Source organism: Dendrobates tinctorius, unplaced genomic scaffold (genome assembly GCF_039654945.1).
Source record: "Dendrobates tinctorius isolate UK_male_01 unplaced genomic scaffold, ASM3965494v1 ptg000134l, whole genome shotgun sequence".
Lineage (NCBI taxonomy): Eukaryota > Metazoa > Chordata > Amphibia > Anura > Dendrobatidae > Dendrobates > Dendrobates tinctorius.
This window is the reverse complement of record NW_027361802.1, coordinates 2,442,165-2,464,462: the sequence shown is the minus strand read 5'-3', so window position 1 is coordinate 2,464,462 and position 22,298 is coordinate 2,442,165. Positions and strand designations below refer to the sequence as shown.

At 43.5% G+C, this 22,298-nt stretch overlaps 1 protein-coding gene across 1 annotated transcript in view; it reads right to left on the bottom strand.

The window, feature by feature from the left end:
* Positions 1-22,298, bottom strand: part of CAAP1 (caspase activity and apoptosis inhibitor 1) — a 67,757-nt gene that overhangs the window by 28,217 nt on the left and 17,242 nt on the right. Inside the window, exon 5 of the mRNA XM_073543684.1 lies at positions 6,950-7,017. Within this exon, the coding sequence (XP_073399785.1) occupies positions 6,950-7,017 (68 nt within the window). The remainder of the gene's footprint in view (positions 1-6,949; positions 7,018-22,298) is intronic.

Genomic DNA, 22,298 nt, shown 5'->3' with positions numbered 1-22,298 from the left:
ATGGCTCTCTTTTTCTTCTCTTTCAGGTTTCATCGGGGGCTTATCTACATCATTACAGAATGCTGTAGATAAGCCTCTGATGGCGGTGGCCACAGCTTATAGGGCTAAAATGGGGTGACAGATTCCCTTTAATAAATCGTGCTACCCAAGGGTTGTCTGCCACATCATGGTTATAAAGGGCAAATAAAGCCGCTATTTGTACTTTTAATGTATTAACCGCCAGCCCCTGCTCCAGGCCTCTCTGTAGAAATTCAAGAATTTTATTAATCTGGACCCCATCCTGGACTCTTACCCCGGAGATGGACAGAAATCTTTTCCAAGTTTTCCCATAGGTTCTTATCGTAACCGGTTTCCTACTGTTTTGTAGTATGGTAATCAGGTTCTCCGAGAACCCTCTTTCCCTCATCAGTGCCCTTTCAAACTCCATGCTGTTAAATGGAGGTTTCACTGCCCGAGGGTTTAATACCGGCCTCTGAGACAGTAGGTCCGGGAGATCCGGTAGGATCCAAGGGTCGGTGACCGAGAGCATTCTCAGCCAGGAGAACCAGGTTCTTTTGGGCCAAAAGGGGGCTATTAATATCATTCTCGTTCCATCCTCTCTGACTTTTCTTATGACTGCCGGAATGATGATCAGGGGAAAGGCATATGTCAGGTTCTGGGTCCATGGAAGCAAAAAGGCGTACAGAGCCCGAGGTTCCCTGTTATGATTAGGTCTCCAAGGAGGATAGCCGGGAAATAAGCTAGGCAACCAGAAAGGCTGGTAACTTAGCGGATTGCAGACCCCTAAACCTAACACAACTAGAATTAGCCGTGGGACGTACCTACAATGCCCTAGACGCCTCGGCACAGCCAAAGAGTTAACTAAGCCTAAAGCAAGAAAGGGAAAAGCTAAATTGCCCCAGAGCAGAACCCCAAAGGAATAGATAGCCCCCAAACATATATTGCTGGTGAGACAAGATGAGGCACAAACACAGGCAGAAAATAGAGTAAGCAAATTATGGGGCCCAAACTGTCTAGATAGCACAGGACAGGAAAGATACTGTCTGCAATCATGCAAAAAACCCTAAAAAATCCAACACGTCTGATCTGCAAAAATACTGAGGCCACACGACCTCTCCCCCACTAGATCATCATTCTGGTGTGAACTGGAAGCAAACAAAATATACTGATATAACAGGGGACTAGCATTACTGAACAGACATAAGCTGTGGCATATGAAACTGGGTCCAGCACCAGTCCCAGCAGGGAACAATGCTGAACCCACACAGCAAAGCAGAAAGCAGAGAAAGGCAAAACTGGATCAAATGCAAAAAGATTCCAGCAAATAACTTATCTGAATGATGCAGGACCAACCAAGGAACAAGCAGACTTCAAGATGCACAGGAAGAAAACCAAATCACCAGCAGCAACTGAGGGAAGCTTGCTCACTTAAATCTTCCCAGTCTGTAACACCTGACTTCCACTCATCTTCAGGTGATTTTCTTTCCATCCGACCAGCTCCACTACCCGCAGCAACCACCAGAGGGAGCCCAAACTCAGAAGGCAGGTCAAGAGTGTTCACAACATATCCCCCTGGGGTCTAGGGAGTAGAATGTTTCCACTTTTTTGTTTTTGAAGTTGGCAAACATCTGTCTGGGGTTCCCCACATTTCTACAATCCATTGAAAAATGGACTTCTTTAGGACCCATTCTCCCTGCCGCAATTGGGTGCGGCTCAGAGAGTCTGCTCTCTGGTTCTCTGTCCCCCGAATGTGTAATGCAAAGAGAGATAGTAGGTTTTTAACAGGCTAGGGAACGAATAGTCTTGGAATCTAGGATTATACAACCCTCTAATTGGCCTCCTAATGCTAACTGGCTGGCTAATACATCCCATTGCAGATCCCTCGTTTGTAGCTGCGCCCATTGGACCACCGGCAGGCAGGCAGAGAGACCCCAGCAGTGATATTGCTTTTCTTAAAGTCCCGTTACATTTAGTGATGCACCAGCGATCCCGACAACGATACAACCCGGTCAGGATCGCTGGTGCATTGTTAAATGGTCGCTAGTGAGCTACCAAACAGGCAGATCTCACTAGCAATGCAGCAGCAGTCGGCGGTCGTTACTTGCCTGTCAGACGGCAGCTCTGATGACGACTTCCTCTCGCGTCCATGGAGTCGCTTGTCGGCGCCAGCAGGAAGCCAACGACGAGAAATGGACTAGGACGATCTTGCGCGATCAACGATAGCAAGCGTGGGGGTCAGTCGGAGGTAAGTGTCACATGTAGCGATATCACTACCGATATCGCTGTTGCGTCACAAAATCGGTGACGCTTTAGCGATATCGATGTGTGTAAAAGGCCCTTTAGTGTCATGGAGGAGTTCTGTATTGCTCTTGCCACTATTTGCACAATTTTCTCTTTTTTGCGGTTTGGAAGGCGGCACTCTTGCTCGTTCGAGTCCAGCATTAGCCCTAGGAATTCCTGTACTTTGCTGGGCTCCAACCTTGATTTTTTCAGGTTTAGAAGCCAGCCGAGATTTTGTAGAGTGTCCATCACCCTTTCTCTCTGTTCCTTGCATTTTTGGGCCGAGTGGCTTGCTATTGAGAAGTCGTCCAGATAAGGGATTAATAATATATCCTGCTCCCTTAGGTGGGCCATCATTTCTGCCACTAGTTTTGTGAATACTCGTGGAGCTATAGATATTCCGATTGGCAAGGCCCTGTATTGGAATTCCCTTATCTCGCCATCTATAGAGACAGCTAGTGTGAAGTATTTTCGGGAGTCCTTGTGAATAGGGACGTGATAGTACGCGTCGCTGAGGTCTAATACAGTTATGAAGCAGTTGAAACAGGATTTTGATGGTGGACTTGATTGACTCCATTTTGAATCTTTGATTTTTGACGTATCCATTTAATTTCCTTAGATTTATGATTGTTCGAAACGTGTCGTCTGGTTTGGTCACTAAGAAAAAAAAAAAAAAAAAAAAAAAAAGAGGAGAGTAGAACCCTCTCCCCGTCTCCTGAGGGGGAACCTGCTGGGGGACTCTTTTTTTTACTAAAAACTTAGGACCTCGCATTCTAAGCTTTTTGCTCTCGTGTAGAGGATCTTAGCGGAGTCACCATGTATTTTTGAGGTAGGAGAGAAAGAAAGTCTATCCTTAGGCCTGACTCGATCATATTTAATACCCAAGGGCTGTTTGATATTTTCCTCCAGGTTGGAAGGAAAAGGGTTAATCTCCCCCCACCCTGGGCAAACTGTCACTTAGAGGGCTTCTTGTCTCGGGAAGAGTTACCGAAGAGGAACCCTCTATCTCTTCTTCTTCCCTCGTCCCACTTCTGTTCCCTCGGAGGCCTTCTCTGAAAGAACTTTTTGTTCCAAAAGGACCTCTTAAATGCTGCAGGCCCCAGGTTTGGAAACTCCTTTTCTTTATCCCCTGCCTTCTGGAAGATATCATCTAGCATCTCACCGAATAGGAACTTCCCTTCACAGGGGATTGAGCACAGCTGCATTTTAGCATGTAAGTCGCCTGGCCAGCATTTAAGTCGTAATGTTCTTAGGGCCGCGTTCGACAGTGCTGCTGCTTTGGATGATAAACGAACTGAGTCGGCCGATGTGTCCGCCAAGAAGGCCGCAGCTCCTCTTATTACTGGGATAGATTCCAGAATCTCATCTTTTGGTGTGCCTTCTCTTAGCTGCTTCTCGAGTTGGTCAACCCATACCATTAGGGCTCTGGAGGTACATGTTGCCGCTATGGTCGGCCTAAGATTTCCTCCTGCTGATTCCCAAGCCCCCTTGAGGAAGGTACCCATGTCCTCGAAGGGGAGGGCGAACTTTTTTGAGGCCTTGGCGAGCTCCGGGGCCTTGTCCCAAGATGTGGACGCCTCTTCATCGAAGGGATATTTTCTTTTAAGGGTGTTCTTCCTGTCCGGCTTCTCCCATTCTTTTTTGATTAGGCCCTGTACATATTCTCATTTAGTGGGAACACCCTGCGTTTCTTTTGGCCCAGTCCTGCGAACATTATGCCGTGGACCGATCTATCAGGACGAGGGTTCAACACCCCCATGATAGACGTTACTGCTTTTACTAGCACGTCTACCTCCTCTGGGCAAAAACAATTATGTCCTCCCGTTTCCTCGTCTGAGGATCAGGAGTCCGAGGTCTTAGAGGTAATTTCCCCCGATGTCGAGGGATCTGACTGGGAACCGACTACAGTGTCCTTTTTTATTTTATCCCCGTTTTAGGGATGTAAGGGCACTCTGAACCTCCGATCTGATTACGGCTCTTAGGTCAAAGGCGAAATCCGGGGTGTCCTCACAAAGCACTTCTTGTATGCAAGATTCGCAGAGCTTCTTATCCAATGATATTGGTAAGGCTCTGCTACAAGTGGGGCATTCCCTGTTCTTCTTTGTCCCCTTCTTTCCCTAATAAGGGAAAGGAAGTGTCAAGGTTAGGACATGGACAATGTCCTGTTCTCACAGGGTTAACTTTTGCCGGCCTCTCTTTGGATCTGGGAGGGGTATTTATACTCACTCCAGACTAGGATTCCCTGTCAGCTATACTGTTATTCTGGCTGTGTATCTGACCCCCCTGGTGTGCGTGTATACTGCATTGCTTGTTTGATTCCCGTGTATGACCCGGTCTGTCTCCTCACTCTGTACTCTGTTGTGAGTTCATTTTCCCCTTCGTCACTGAGGTCTGGTGAACTCCCTATTCTGGTAAAGGAAGGTAATGAGCCTGATTATCAGGCACCTGAGCCTAATGAGGATGACTGGCTGAGTGGAGTCACGGACTGGATATAAGGCTGCCGACGCCCTTCTGCCCTGCGGGTGATTTCTCTGTGGACTTCTAGGACACCAGTCTGATTCCTGCTCCTCTAAAGCTAAGTTTTCTGTTTTGCCTGTTAGCATTTTTGTTTTGTTTTTTGTTTTCCTTGCTTTTCTGTATTCTGCCATTCCCTGCTGGGGTGAGCAGAATCTCCTTTTGCCTTTAGCTCTGTCTTCAGAATATTCCTGAGTACTGACATAGCTTTTTTGAAGCCTAGAGTCTTCAGGGCCTTTTTCACTGTCAGTCTGTTGGCTCTTATTTTCATAGGGTTTTTCACGGATTGCAGACAGCAGCCTTCCTGTCCTTTTCTATCTAGTTAGCTTGGGCCCCGTCTTTGCTCAGTCTATCTTTCTGTCTGTGTTAGTATTTTCATCTTGCTTCACCGTCATTATATGTTGGGGGCTGCCTATTGCTTTGGGGTCTGTTCTGGGGCAGTTTAGATTTCCCCTTTCTTTCTTTAGGCCTATTTAATTCTCCGGCTGTGATCGAGGGGTCTAGGGCATCGTAGGAGCCCCCCACGGCTACTGCTAGTTGTGTTGATAGGTTCAGGGGTCTGCAATCCGATAGCTGCCAACTTCTCTGGTTTTCTGGACTTAGCTAGCATTTCTGTTTTTGCCTCCTACGGTGACTCAATCATAACAGTACTCCGTCTCTCGTTTTGGTACTATTGTCTTCTCCAGTTCTGACCTCCTGGCTTGACTTTTGTTACTCCGTTACAGTTTGTCCCTATTGTACCGTCCATTGCCCGTTCTGGTTTTCTGATCTATTGCTACGTCCTGACTATTCGCTCTGTCTAACCCTTTGGTACTGTCCTGCTATCTCGTGCTTTGACCCGGCTTGATCTGGTTTACATCCCTGTCTATGCCCCTTGGTAACTTTTCCCATAGTTACCTTTCTAGGAGTTTCCCTGCAGCTCCTAGCTCTGTGGAGCTTAGGTCACGCCCCCATCAGTCACGTGCTTCAGGTCCTGATAGTCTGAAGCACGCATCGTCACCACTGCTGCCCCGCTCCACAGGTATCTTTGAGCACTGTTTTTGTACTCAGGACACGCGCACTGGCTCAGTGAGCAAGTTCAGTGCGGTGTTCCTGACATTAAGCTATTACAATGGTGAACATTCACAAAGATCACTCACCCAGGAATGCACGGTTGCAGGTACCGGTTCGGGAGGTGGAATCAGGTTCTGTACAGGCTGATTTCCTGATGGCGACTTGCTCCTTGCAGCTGACCTGCTGCATGGAGTGGCTACTGGAACGACAGTTACGCCTGTCCCGCTCCTTTTGCCAGTGGTGGTGCTGCTGCTGCTTGTCGCTATCCTCCATTGGTCACAGGACGCTTCCAGCCAGGAGTATTCTTAGGCACTTCCTTTTTGAATTTCCCGGTGTGTGACGTCACGTCTGCTCCCATCCTGCACCGCTTCTCCCGGGGAGAGCGCACCGCGTAAGCACCGACTCAGGGACCCAGAAGTCGACGTTTATTTCCAGGGCGGTGGCCATCTTGGTACACCTCTGTACCGTGGAGCTGCCAGCGCGTGTGTCCCGGGTCCGCGTGAGCCCCAGCTTCCTTTCCGGAGCAGCGGCTCCATCCTCCCCCCGCAGACCATATTGGCCTCAGCGGTGGGAGCTTTGGGCACCGCACCCGCAGTGACAGGGGCCTCCCCGCTGCCAGCAACCAGACAGGTCGGCCACCAGCTTCTTCTCAGGTACAGCAATCCTGTAGGTCACCCGTCAGGGACAAGAACCCAACTGGAGGCGGAGAAGTGCCGCCCTTTTTATCTGTAGGTTCCCTCTCTCCGTGGTGCTGTCATGGGTGAGAGAAATAGGCGTTTCTGAGCAAAGGGTCTGAATACTTATGACCATGTGAAATTGCAGTTTTTCTTTTTTAATAAATTTGCAAAAATTTCTACATTTGTTTTTTTTTTTTTTCAGTCAAGATAGGGGGCAGCGTGTACATTAATGAGAAAAAAAAAATGAACTTTTTTGAATTTACCAAATGGCTGCAATGAAACAAAGAGTGAAAAATGTAAAGGGGTCTGAATACATTCCGTACCCCCTGTAGACAACTTAGGAGGGACGATTCTACTGACAGATTCCCTTTAATCTGCTGCCCCCACTGTTTGCATTATTAGTCAATAAATTTAGCTTTACCTACCCATTTTTGCATCTGTTTCTTCAAATCCTGAATTAACTCTCAAAGAAGATGCTTCTACATTATCATTTCTGAAAATGAAGCAAATTATCAATACACACAAAATAAAATTTGATGCATAAAAAGATGTACAAATAAAACAAATAAATTGCTGAATCATAGAAAATACAGCGTCGGGGTAACAGACTAATGGCATCTTCTTGAGGCAATCATTTTTCTAACATAACTGCATTCTGATCTCAAAAGGGGAACAGTTGTACATAGCAATCAGGTAGCAAAATTAAAAAAAAATATGTGTTGCTATTTGTAACTGCTCCACTTTTTCTTCAAGCAAATTTTAGTATGGTCAGGGCTATAGAATACTTTATTATTACATAGAACATTCTTTAACAAAAAATAGTGTAACAATAGGTCAAGGAATCGACAATACATGTAAAAACTAGACACTGAAATCACATCTAATGATTTCCTATAGTGTTGCATTGCAACCTACAAACTCCTACGACACAGAGTTGCAAATGTTTCCAGTTCTGTTGGATTGTCCTTGCAAGTCACACATGAGTAACTCCATAAGCTTCAATGTAAGCTAATTGAACAATAAATAGTGTACCAAGAGGTCATACAATCAACAATACAAGCTAGAGCAGGATGATCCCCGCAAATATAGGGAGATGTTAAGTGCTATGCCCAAATACAAAACCAGTATACAAAAATAGCTGGCGTAAATATGACAAAATTAGGCCAAGAATATACATAGAATATCAGTAAATACAGGATGTAATGACATACTATCACCATAACAAATAAAAAAGTATGACATGTAAAAGGGTATACATCCTCCATCATTCAAAATGGCAAGAGCATAGGAGGTACAGTTGTGGCCAAAAGTATTGACACCCCTGCAATTCTGTCAGATAATACTCAGTTTCTTCCTGAACATGATTGCAATCACAAATTCTTTGGTATTATCTTCATTTAATTTGTCTTAAATGAAAAAACACAAGAGAGAATGAAGCAAAAAGCAAAACATTGATCATTTCACACAAAACTCCAAAAATGGGCCAGACAAAAGTATTGGCACCCTCAGCCTAATACTTGGTTGCACAACCTTTAGCCAAAATAACTGCGACCAACCGCTTCCGGTAACCATCAATGAGTTTCTTACAATGCTCTGCTGGAATTTTAGACCATTCTTCTTTGACAAACTGCTCCAGGTCCCTGATATTTGAAGGGTGCCTTCTCCAAACTGCCATTTTTAGATTTCTCCACAGGTGTTCTATGGGATTCAGGTCTGGACTCATTGCTGGCCACCTTAGAAGTCTCCAGTGCTTTCTCTCAAACCATTTTCTAGTGCTTTTTGAAGTGTGTTTTGGGTCATTGTCCTGCTGGAAGACCCATGACCTCTGAGGGAGACCCAGCTATCTCACACTGGGCCCAACACTATGCTGCAAAATTTGTTGGTAGTCTTCAGACTTCATAATACCATGCACACGGTCAAGCAGTCCAGTGCCAGAGGCAGCAAAGCAACCCCAAAACATCAGGGAACCTCCGCCATGTTTGACTGTAGGGACAGTGTTTTTTTCATTGAACGCCTCTTTTTTTCTCCTGTAAACTCTATGTTGATGCCTTTGCCCAAAAAGCTCTACTTTTGTCTCATCTGACCAGAGAACATTCTTCCAAAACGTTTTAGGCTTTTTCAGGTAAGTTTTGGCAAACTCCAGCCTGGCTTTTTTATGTCTCGGAGTAAGAAGTGGGGTCTTCCCGAGTCTCCTACCATACAGTCCCTTTTCATTCAGACGCCGACGGATAGTACGGGTTGACACTGTTGTACCCTCGGACTGCAGGGCAGCTTGAACTTGTTTGGATGTTAGTCGAGGTTCTTTATCCAACATCCGCATAATCTTGCGTTGAAATCTCTTGTCAATTTTTCTTTTCCGTCACATGATTTTTCGAACAGTGCCAATACTTTTGTCCACCCTCTTTTTTATGTTTGGTGTGGAATTATATCCAATTTGGCTTTAGGACAATTCTTTTTGTGTTTTTTCATTTAAGACAAATTAAATGAAGATAATAATAACAAAGAATTTGTGTTTGCAATCATTTTCAGGAATAAACTGAGTATTATCAGACAGAATTGCAGGGGTGTCAATACTTTTGGCCACAACTTTATAAAGTGCCAATACAGTGCAGGTATAGGAGTATGTCATGGAAAAATGATAACTACAAGAGTCTTGGCATAAGAGAGAATGTCATAAAGGCAAAGGCAAGGGAAAAGTCCCTTAGCAAAATTAAAATTACCCCCATATCACATGACACAGGATTAGGTTGTGGAAGTACAGTGCTGGTCATCATTATTGGCATCCCTTCATTTTTTTCATAGCATGTACAATATCTTCAGAAATAAATGGACATGTACCATAGTTATTTTATATCCTCAGGATTTTTTAATTACTGGTCCAAAGTAATACAATAAAACATTGTTTTTCAGCTTACATGTTGCAATTTCACTGAAGAAACAGAATAAACACCATTAGCTGCAATAAAGGCACCCCTAATTAATACTTGGGTACACACCCTTTGGCATTGATAACAGTCTCCAAACGTTTCTTGTAGCCATCTATAAGCTCTTGCACTTCTCAGCTGGTATTTTCTCCCACTCTTCCTTTGCAGTTTGTTCAAGCTCTTCAATATTTGCAGGGTTCTTTTTTCCATTAGCAGATCTCAGCTCACCCCAAAGATTTTCAATGGGATTGAGATCAGGACTCATTGCTGGCCATTTTATAACATTCCACTTTTTCTTTTTCAACCATTACTGTGTACTTTTGGATGTGTGCATTGGGTCACTGTCTTGCTGGAGGATCCATGATCTTCGACTCTAACCAAGATTTCTTCCACATTACACTTTAAAATCTCTTGATAATTCTGATTTCATGATTCCTGTGATACGGTAAAGGCCTCTAGTACCAGACGCAGCAAAGCAATCCCACAGCATTATGGATTCAACACCATGCTTAACTGCTGGTAGGGTGTTATTTTCCCTATAAGCTTCATTGTGCAGTCTGTAAATAAACTGTTGCTTTGCATTGCCAAAAAGCTCTATTTTTGTTTCCTCTGTCCACAGAACATTTTCCCAGGATTATGGATTGTCAAGGTACTCTTTGGCAAAGATCAGTCTTTCTTTTTTATGTCTTTTCTTCAGCAATGGTTTCTTCCTTGGCCTTCACCCATAAAGCTCTGCTTTGTTTAGTATGGTTTATGGTACTTGTTGAAACCATGACCTCAGACTGTTCCAAGTTGGCCTTCATGTCTTTGGCGTGGTGTTTTTTCCACTATTCGCACCAACCTTTGAAGACATCTCATCAATTTTCCCCTTCCCCACGTCCAAGGAGGTTCTCGACAATTCCATACTTGGCAAACTTCTTAACATTGTGCACTGTTGAAACTGGGATACCAAGGTCTTTGGAAGTCTTGTGCTTGCTAATATTAGCAGTTCTGATGTCCTCAGACAGCTCCTTTGTTTTCACCATTGTGACAAAACGAATAGCGTGTACAATATAGCTTTTTAAAACACTAAAAACATCATTCATTGGCTAATAATAATAATATAATAATAAAATTTATTTCTATAGCGCCAACATATTCCGCAGCACTTTACATTTCAGAGGGGATTTGTACAGACAATAGACATTACAGCATAACAATAATCACATACAGTAGATTATAACAAAATAATTCATGTCACATGGGCACCGACAAACACAGGTGATTCTCATTTGTGATTTACCAAAGGTGAAGCAAAATATGTTTCCATACTAAGTTAATGTAAAGTATGCCAATACCAGTGTCACGGCATGCTTTAGGATTTTCTATTTTTCCCTCCCATTGTTTTTTATTTTAAAATTATTGTTTATCATTTGCTCTTTTGTATTCAACAGGAGTGCTCTATACAAAAAAAAGGTTTCACTGGATTCATTTTTTTCAGGAGATAGTCCACATTATGTACTTAAACTTCGTGGGTGCCAATAACGATGAGCAGGATATACAGTATATATTTAATATATACGTACTTGAGCAAGTGGTAAATCTAAATTTAATGTCAACATATTTTACATGGTGAACCCTTATGCCAAAAGGAACAAATTTGAGGGGTAAGACTTACCAATTTGCAAAGTTAATTTTTTCTTGGCACCCTACGTGTTCATGTAAGGTAACCACACATGTATAAAAGCTTTGCTTACCCATGTTAAAGAAGAGAGGGGAATCACCCCGCCGGTACTCACACGCGCCTTTTGCCTACTGCTTTTATGAGAGTATTTCCATTGATATTCTTTGTATATTCTTGGCCTAATTTTGTCATATTTACACCAGCTAATTTTGTATACTGGTTTTGTATTTGGGCATAGCACGTAACATATCCCTATATTAGCGGGGATCATCCTGCCCTAGTTTTTACTCGAATTGTCGATTGTATAACCTCTTGGTACACTATTTTTTTTGTAAAAAAAATTGATATGTAGGAGTTTTTTTGGGTGAGGCTTGTTCTCTCTCTGGTTCAATTAGCTTATATTGAAGCTTATGGAGTGACTCATGTGTGACTTCCGAAGACAATCCAACAGAACTGGAAACATTTGCAACTCTGTGTTGTAGGAGTTCATAGGTTGCAATGCGACACTAGGAAATCGTTAGATGTGAGTTCAATGTCACCGTGTAGCTTTGAGCTGCACTGAAAGATACAATGAGGATTTTCACACTGTCACGCACCACATTTGTATTGACCCTGCTTCCTATAATAAGTGTTGCCGTATTGGAATGTGAATTTTTTTTTTGCTAATTTCAGGTCCAGTAAAATGAATGCTAACCAGTCAGAATAAGCTGGACATCCATGCAGTACATAAAGCTGTGCTGGACATGGCTCTTTAGATAGTTCGGGTACGTCTTCATAATAAGTACTTTAAAAGGGTTGTTAAAATGAGAACACAAATGCAAAAATACACACAAAAAAAAAAAAAAAAAAAAAGAAAAATGAGAACATGAGCCTGGAACACGCGCCAGGCCTTTCTACGCTGCACACCACTTTTTAGTTGCTCCATTACGAGAACTGTCATTTCTATTACAGTAAAATGGGCAATAACTTGCACAAGAAGCCATTACTTGCACAAAAACAGAGATGGAATAGAGGAAACATGACCGTCTGCTCCTTAGGTCCCTGGAGAGGCATTCTGTATACACTATTCCATACTTTAAAACTTGCAGTAGTCATTTAGTTTATACATTGTAGGAATTCAGGTGGAATAGTAAAAACATCAGGCTTGTAGAGCCATCTACTGGCGGAGACTTCCATACTTCGGATGGATTCCAGGTTTCTATGTATGGATTATTTTGAGTACATACAGTGGGGCAAAAAAGTATTTAGTCAGTCAGCAATAGTGCAAGTTCCACCACTTAAAAAGATGAGAGGCGTCTGTAATTTACATCATAGGTAGACCTCAACTATGGGAGACAAACTGAGAAAAAAAATCCAGAAAATCACATTGTCTGTTTTTTTTTCATTTTATTTGCATATTATGGTGGAAAATAAGTATTTGGTCAGAAACAAAATTTCATCTCAATACTTTGTGATATATCCTTTGTTGGCAATGACAGAGGTCAAACGTTTTCTGTAAGTCTTCACAAGGTTGCCACACACTGTTGTTGGTATGTTGGCCCATTCCTCCATGCAGATCTCCTCTAGAGCAGTGATGTTTTTGGCTTTTCGCTGGGCAACACGGACTTTCAACTCCCTCCAAAGGTTTTCTATAGGGTTGAGATCTGGAGACTGGCTAGGCCACTCCAGGACCTTGAAATGCTTCTTACGAAGCCACTCCTTCGTTGCCCTGGCGGTGTGCTTTGGATCATTGTCATGTTGAAAGACCCAGCCACGTTTCATCTTCAATGCCCTTGCTGATGGAAGGAGGTTTGCACTCAAAATCTCACGATACATGGCCCCATTCATTCTTTCATGTACCCGGATCAGTCGTCCTGGCCACTTTGCAGAGAAACAGCCCCAAAGCATGATGTTTCCACCACCATGCTTTACAGTAGGTATGGTGTTTGATGGATGCAACTCAGTATTCTTTTTCCTCCAAACACGACAAGTTGTGTTTCTACCAAACAGTTCCAGTTTGGTTTCATCAGACCATAGGACATTCTCCCAAAACTCCTCTGGATCATCCAAATGCTCTCTAGCAAACTTCAGACGGGCCCGGACATGTACAGGCTTAAGCAGTGGGACACGTCTGGCACTGCAGGATCTGAGTCCATGGTGGCGTAGTGTGTTACTTATGGTAGGCCTTGTTACATTGGTCCCAGCTCTCTGCAGTTCATTCACTAGGTCCCCCCGCGTGGTTCTGGGATTTTTGCGCACCGTTCTTGTGATCATTCTGACCCCACGGGGTGGGATTTTGCGTGCAGCACCAGATCAAGGGAGATTATCAGTGGTCTTGTATGTCTTCCATTTTCTAATTATTGCTCCCACAGTTGATTTCTTCACTCCAAGCTGGTTGGCTATTGCAGATTCAGTCTTCCCAGCCTGGTGCAGGGCTACAATTTTGTTTATGGTGTCCTTTGACAGCTCTTTGGTCTTCACCATAGTGGAGTTTGGAGTCAGACTGTTTGAGGGTGTGCACAGGTGTCTTTATACTGATAACAAGTTTAAACAGGTGCCATTACTACAGGTAATGAGTGGAGGAAAGAGGAGACTCTTAAAGAAGAAGTTACAGGTCTGTGAGAGCCAGAAATCTTGATTGCTTGTTTCTGGATTTTTTTTTCTCAGTTTGTCTCCCATAGTTGAGGTCTACCTATGATGTAAATTACAGACGCCTCTCATCTTTTTAAGTGGTGGAACTTGCACTATTGCTGACTGACTAAATACTTTTTTGCCCCACTGTACATGTGGTCAAAATTATTGGTACCCCTCGTTTAATGACAGAAAAACCCACAGTGGTCACAGAAATAACTTGAATGTGACACAAGTAATAAATAAAAAATCTATGAAAATGAACAAATGAAAGTCAGACATTGCTTTTCAACCATGTTTCCACAGAATTTAAAAAAGAAATAAAACTCATGAAATAGGCCTGGACAGAAATGATGGCACCCCTGAAAATAATGTGACAAAAGGGACATGTTAAATCAAGGTGTGTCCACTAATTAGCATCACAGGTGTCTACAATCTTGGAATCAGTGAGTGGGCCTATAGAGGCTACAGATACTCACTGTGCTGTTTGGTGACATGGTGTGTATCACACTCAACATGGACCAGAGGAAGCGAAGGAAAGAGTTGTCTCAGGAGATCAGAAAGAAAATTATAGACAAACATGTTAAAGGTAAAAGTTATAAGAAAATCTCAAAGCAGCTTGATGTTGCTGTGACTACAGTTGTACATATTATCCAGAAATGTAAGCTCCATGGGACTGTAGCCAACCTCCCTGGACGTGGCTGCAGGAGGGAAATTGATGACAAAACAAAGAGATGGAATACGAAAGGTAACAAAAGAGCCCAGAAAAACTTCTAAACAGATTAAAGGTGAACTTCAAGCTCAAGTAACATCAGTGTCAGATTACACCATCCGTCATGTATGAACCAAAGTGGACTTCATGGGAGATGACCAAGGAGGACACCATTGTTGAGAAAAAAATCATAAAAAAAAGCCAGACTGGAATTTGCCAAACCACATGTTGACATGCCACAAAGCTTCTGGGAGAATGTCCTATGGACAGATGAGACAAAAATGGAACTTTTTGAAAAGGCACAGCTCGATGTTTACAGATGGAAAAATAAAGCATATCAAGGAAAGAACACTGTCCCTACTGTGAAACATGGAGGAGGCTCTGTTATGTTGTGGTGCTGCTTTGCTGCATCTGGCACAGTGTGTCTAGAATCTGTGCAGGGTACAATGAATTCTCAAGACTATCAAGGGAGGGTACAATGAGTTCTTAAGACTATCAAGGGATTCTAGAGAGAAATGTGCTGCCGAGTGTCAGAAAGCTAGGTCTTAGTCGCAGGTTATGGGACTTGTAACAGGATAATGACCCAAAACGCACAGCTACAAACACCCAAGAATGGCAAAGAGGAAAACATTGGTCTATTCTGAAGTGGCCTTTTATGAGCCCTGACTTAAATCCTATTGAGCATCTTTGGAAAGAGCTCAAACATGCCGTCTGGAAAAGGCAACCTTTAAACACGAGACAACTGGAGCAGTTTTCTCTTGAGGAGTGAGCCAAAATACCTGTTGAGAGGTGCAGAAGTCTCATTGACAGTTACAGGAATCATTTGATTGCAGTGATTGACTCAAAAGGTTGTGCAACAAAATATTAAGTTAAGGGTACCATCATTTCTGTCCAGACCTAAGTCATGAGTTTTATTTTTTCAAAATTACCGTATATACTCATGTATAAGCCGACCCGTGTATATGCAGACACCCCCTAATTTTGCCACAAAAAAAAAAACTGGGAAAACTTACTGACTCGCGTATAAGCCTAGGGTGGAAAATGCAGCAGCTACTGGTAAAATTTCAAAAATAAAAATAGATACCAGTAAAAGTAAAAATAATTGAGACATCAGTAGGTTAAATGTTTTTGAATATCCATATTAAATCAGGAGCCCCATATAATGCTCCATACAGTTCATGATGGCCCCATAAGATGCTACATACAAAATACACCCGATATAATGCTGAACAAAGGTTAATAATGGCCCCATAAGATGCTCCATAGAATAATATGTCTCATATGCTGCTCCATAAAGGTTATGGCCCCAAAAGCTGCTCCATAGAATATGCCCCCATAAGATGCTCCATAGATTAAGCCTCCATAAGATGCTCCACAGATTATGCCCCCATAAGATGCTCCATAGAATAGGCCCCCATAAGATGCTCCATAGAATATGTCCCCATAAGATGCCCCATAGAATATGCCCCCCATAAAATGCCCCATAGAATATGTCCTCATAAGATGCTCCATACGTTATGCCACCATAAGATGCCCCATAGAATAATTCCCATATGCTGCTGCAAAAAAAAAATAAATAAAAAATAAAATGACATACTCACCTCTCCGTCGCTGGGGGCCAGGTGCCGGTGTCGCTGCTGGCTCAGGACCAGGCACCTGAGATGTTCACCTGTCCCCGGTCCATTGCTGCTTGCCGCTGTCTGCCACGTCGTCTGTCAGTGACGTTCAGGCAGCAGAGGGCGCGGTGCGCACTAACTACGTCACCGCGCCCTCTGACCTGAACATCACTGACAGAGGACGCGGCAGGTAGCAGCGACCAGCGTGGGAACGGGGACAGGTGAATATATTGTATACTCACCCCCCCCCCGGCGCATGTCTGCAGCCCCGTTCTCCCACTGTCTCCGGCGCCTGCCTTCAGCGGTCACGTGATACCACGCATTAAAGACATGAATATGCACATATTCATGTCTTTAATGAGCGGTACCATGTGACCGCTGAAGGCAGGCCCCTGAGACCGTGGGACAAGCAGGGGGGCTGCAGAGACTTGCCGGGGGGGGGGGCAATATGATCTGACACCCCCGCTCCTCCTTCCCCGCCGACCCCGTGACGTATGACTCGCGTATAGGCCAAGAGGGGGACTTTCAGCCCAAAAAATATATATATGGTACGTGGAAGCATGGTGGAAGAGCAAAGTCTGACTTTCATTTGTTCATTTTCATAGATTTTTGATTTATTATTACTTTTGTCAGATTCAAGCTATTTCTGTGACCATTTTGGGTTTTTCTGTCATTAAAGGAGGGATACCAACAATTTTGACCACGTGTGTATGTCTGTAAATTGTTGGTTTGTTGCATATAAATATAGAAAATTAGATTATATTTAAAGCGGTTATCCACTGCTCTTACATTGATGCCCTGTCCTTAGGGTAGGTTATCGATGTCTGATCAGCCAGGGTCTGACACCCGACACCCCCGCAGATCAGCTGTTACTGGAGGCAGTGGCCACTGGCCGGAAGTGCTCACTTACTGTAATGCTCCGTATACATGTAGTGGCCACCGAATGGTACTACACATCCACCTCCTATTCAAATCAATAGGAGACGGATGTAGTACCCTGTGGCAGCCACTACAAGTATACAGAGCAGCTCGGTAAGTGACCACTTCCGGCACCGCCGTCAATAACAGCTGATCTGTGGGGGTGCCAGACCATGGCCGATCAGACATTGATGACCTAGCCTAAGGACAGGTCATCAGTGTAAGTAGTGGATAACCTCTAAGGATTCCCCTAAATGAACCTGTCAATTCCTTTTTTCACAAGCAAGTAGTGGTGTGGTCATACAGGCACTTTTCCCGCAATAAAGAAAAAAAAAAAAAAAGATCGATTTTTTGTAGAGATATGATGAGCCAAGAGAAAAAAAGTGTGCAAATCAGGCTGGAAGTACATTGGGGCGTGTCCGTGCACTTGGAAGAAGCCTGATTTGCATATGGTTCTAGGCTAGATTATTCATCACTCGCACTACAGTCATCTACAAAAGGTAACATACAGTATTTATTGGGGGACAGGCAGCTTTTAAGCCATATTGCTGCTTATTACAAGGTATATAAAGATATTAGAGGAACATAACAGTATATTTTAAAAAATAACCCCTATGTCACATAGATCTCCTACAGGAATCCCGCACTGTGAGAAGAGCAAAGTATCTAGCAAAAACTTTTTCCTTGCTTTATCTTTTAGTAATAAACCAAGATGTATAGACCAGAGGCTGAAATATCATGTGAACGAAGTCTAAGCCATAGACATGTCTGTTTATTTAGTATGACCACTGTATCACCCCCTCAATACTTACTTATTAACATAATATTATAGGAATATTAATAATACATTTATACAGAGTCAAAAATTAGGGCAAAACTGACACTTGCCCCTTTGATAGGTCTCGCTTACACTAACGGGAATCTGTCAGCAGGTTTTTGCTACCTCATCTGAGGGAAGCATAATTTAGGGAAAAGATGTAGCAGAGCTCAGAAAGCTAACCCCACCCATACCCCTGATTAGCAGCTTTCTGTGTACATTGTATAGTAACAGTAAGATTCTAATCAGTGGTGTCGATGTGGTTGGATCAGGGTGCACGTGAGAAGCTAGTCCGGCAGTGATAATTTCCTGCTGATAAAATACTCCTTGTACTGAAACAACAGTACACAGTTTAATCAGTGACAGATCCCTGAAATCAGTGTCTCAGAACCTACCTCATGCTGTCCACAGATTACATAGCAAAAACCTGCTCAAGGATTCCCTTTAACCTCAGGTTTATGTTCACCTTAACCAAAGTCGGGTGACGACAGAGAAGATGGCGTTGAAATCCCATACATGCCAAGTCATATCTATGGGCGGTAGTGGCACACTCTGGACTAAGGGCCGTAAGCTTGGTGTGGCTGAGCTGTATACACCTCGGCTCACTATGTTTGACAGAGGAGTTCTGAGCCCAGACCCTAAAAGATCACGTGCAAGATATCAAAAGACGTCTACTCTGACGTCCGCAGGCTGTGCAGCGATCAAACAGAATGGGCGATGACTCGGCAGGGATGCTGTACTGCCCTGATAGGCAGGGGTTGATCAGTAGTGTACAACACATTTAAAGGGAACCTAGCCTACCTAAATTTTCTTCCTACATTCTACCAATCCCCTTGTTGTGGTTTATTGATTGAATAACTATAAAAGTAACTTTAAAATTGCTCTCACTATGTAACTTTGTGGGTGACTAGTCCGGTGGGAGCGAGGGACGGGGGAGGGGATGGTCAATTTCTCTGCACTAATCGCCCCTCTCATCATGTAAGCATGCCCTTGCGGCTGTAAGGGTCCCGTTTCACATAGCGATGCACCAGCGATCCTGATAACGATACGACCTGGTAAGGATCGCTGGTGCGTCGCTACATGGTCGCTAGTAAGTTGCCAAACAGGCAGATCTCTTTAACGACGCACCAGCGATCCCAACAACGATATGACCTGGTAAGGATCGCTGGTGCGTTGTCACACAGCAGCTATTCTGAACGATTCCAACCTGCGTCCCTGAGTTCTGCGTCGCCAACGAGGTCTCTCGTCGGTGTCAAACACAGCGATGCACGCTGGCCAGCGGGACGCCAACGATGCCAAAATGGCCCAGGACATTCGAGCACGATCAGCGATATCCAGCGGGGAGGCGGTCACCGCTATGTGTCACTTGTAGGGAGATCGCTGGTGAGATCGCTGTTGCATCACAAAATCGTTGACGCTTCAGCAATCTCGCTATGTGAGAAGGGGGCTTAAGTGACAATATTTCCAAGAGTGTCGTCACCAACGTCTCCCTAGAAACGTGCAGCAAATCTGAGGGGAAAGTCACTGTGCCCTCCCATGGAACAGAATGTAGTGTAAGCTTCACAAAGAGCTACAAGAGACATCGGTCAACACAGGTTAGGGAGACTAAGCCCTTCAGATTTTACTGAGGGGGTTTCCCAAGTAGTGGAAAATGACCTAAAGGTGACCTGCCATCAGTAGAGAGTTTTCGCTTGCACATAATTTATTGCTGATACTTTCAAGTATTCCATTTTTTGTCGTTTTAAATAAGTTGCCATATGGGCCTTTTTATTTTGTGCTTATTTTTTTGAGTCTTTACCAAGAGGACGTTCATCACAGGGTAACAATGTAGAGCAGACCACCCCCAGAGAATCCTGTAAGCACTGTCACCTTTCTAATGACCATAACATTTCTTTTTATCTATATAAAAACTATAAAATGTTGTTAATATGTGCATATACATTTAGTACAAGGCTTCCAGGTACAATGGCAGGACCCAGTGAACCCCATATCTAATATACTCGGTGTGAGGTAGTGGCCACTTACTAAAGACTATTGGACCAATGCCCATAGAGCAGAGTCCACGGCTCTATGGGATGCAGACTTTTCCAGCCCGGAGCACCGGTTGTGTTTTATTAGTGATTTCCTCGCTCGTCAGTTCATCCTCAGGAATCAATGTTTCCATTTAGTGCCAGTAAGTTGAGGAAGACAAACAGGCTGGCTCTTATGTATAACTAAGGCCAGACAGGAAATTGTCAAAGGTAAATGTAAAGCAATCATCCTATCAATCTCATCTGAATCTATGGATTCTCAAGCTGTTGTTCTTCCAGCAACTAGGCCCATTGTGTGGATAGTAGACCCAGGGGGAGCCGTCACTACAGGGGTATCACGTGAAGTCCCAGATGATGGGCTTATTGAATATGCTTCATTCTTTAGGGTACCGTTACACTTAGCGATGCACCAGCGATCCCGACAACGATATGGATCGCTTGTGCATCGCTAAGTGGTCGCTAGTGAGCTGCCACACAGGCAGATCTCACCAGTGACATCGCAGGGGTCGGGGTCGCTACTTACCTGTCAGAGGCGGCGATCCAGACGTCCTCCCGCCCGCGTCCACGCGTCGCTTGTCGGCACCACAGGAAGCGCCCCAACGAGAAATGATCCAGAACATTCTCGCGCGATCAGCGATGAGCAGCGGGGGAGCCGGTCGGAGGTAAGTATCACACACAGCGATATTGCTAGCAATATCGCTGCTACGTCACAAAATCGGTGACGTTACAGCGATATTGGTAGCGATATCGCAATGTGTAACGGGGGCTTTAAGCTAACATCAAATGTTTAACCCCTAGTGACAGAGCCAATTTGGTACTTAATGACCAAGCCAATTTTTACAATTCTGACCATTGTCAATTTGTGAGGTTATAGCTCTAAACGCTTCAACGTATCCCACTGATTCTGAGAATGTTTTTCGTGACATATTGTAATTCATGTTAATGGTAAAATTTCTTCAAGACAACTTGCATTTATTTATAAAAAAAACAAAAAAACAAAAAAAAAACAAGTTTAGCAAAAATTTTGAACATTTTGCAATTTTCAAACTTTTAATTTTTGTACCCTTAAATCAGAAAGTGGGGTCACACAAAATAGTTAATAAATAACATTTCCCACATTTCAACTTTACATCAGCACGATTTTGGAAACAATTTTTTTTTGTTAGGACGTTGTAAGGGTTAAAAGTTGACCAGCGATTTCTCATTTTTCCAACATAATTTATAAAATTATTTTTTTTAAGGGCGACCTCTCATTTGAAGTGAGTTTGAGGAGGTCAATATAACAGAAAATACCCAAAAGTGACACCATTCTAAAAACTGCACCCCTCAAGGTGCGCAAAACCACATTCAAGAAGTTTATTAACCCTTCAGGTGCTTCATGAGAGCTAAAGCAATGTGGAAGGAAAAAATTAACATTTTATTTTTTTCACAAAAAAATTACTTTGGAACCATTTTTTTTTAATTTTCACAATGGTATCAGGAGAGAATGGACCCCTAACCCTAATCCCAACCCTAGCCCAACCCTAACTTTTGCCTCAAAACTAACCCTAGCCCCAAAACGAACCATAGCCCCAACCCTAATGAAAATAAATACATTTTTTAAATTTTATTATTTTACCTAACTAAAAGGGATAATAAGGGGGGCGTGATTTACTATTTTTTTTATTTTGATCACTGTGATAGACTTTATCACAGTGATCAAAATGAACCAATAGGAAAAAAGTCCTATTGTTGACAGGTGCCGATTTCTCTCTCCTATGATGTGCGATCACATCATGGGAGAGAGAAATTAAATGGGAAATCAGACTTTTTTTTCCGGCCGCCGTTATTCCATTAATAATGGCGATCGCAACACCGGGGTTGGTAAAAAACGATTCATGTTCCCTGGAAACCCTGGAGAAATTAAAACCCTGGAGGTGCTATACACTTATTTCTCAGCTCCGTTAAAAAGCTGCACTGAGGCATAAGTACCTTTAACTGCCGCCGTTAAAAGGCGTATCGGCAGTTGTTCAGGGGTTAAGGGGGAGGGAGAAAAAGACGCTACATGGTTAGTCAGGTAGTTGGAAAGAGTGACGTTGAAGGGATAAGTTTGAGGATGACTTCCTGGAGCACATGGATGGAATTTTGGAGATCAGCTGCTGACTGGGTTGGACATGCTCTTGAGGGATCTGTCATCTGGATTTCAGGAACTTTCTTAACTGGAACTGTTGATGCTGGCACATGGGCTTTATTTGAGTTACCGGTCATCTGAATAGCGCGGATTGTGACTACAGACTACTGTATACTGTCAGGAAATATCTGTGGGCCAACCAAAAGTTGTGAGACAGTGAGTATTGCCTAGTATGGGGGCAGTGGGGCTACCGACCCTGGGGAGGGGATCTTATGGACTGGGGACATTGTAAAACCATGGACAGAAGGAATAAAAAATAGTTGCATCGTTAAAGGGAACCTGGCAGCTGTTTTGGCCACTATAAGATGCGGCCA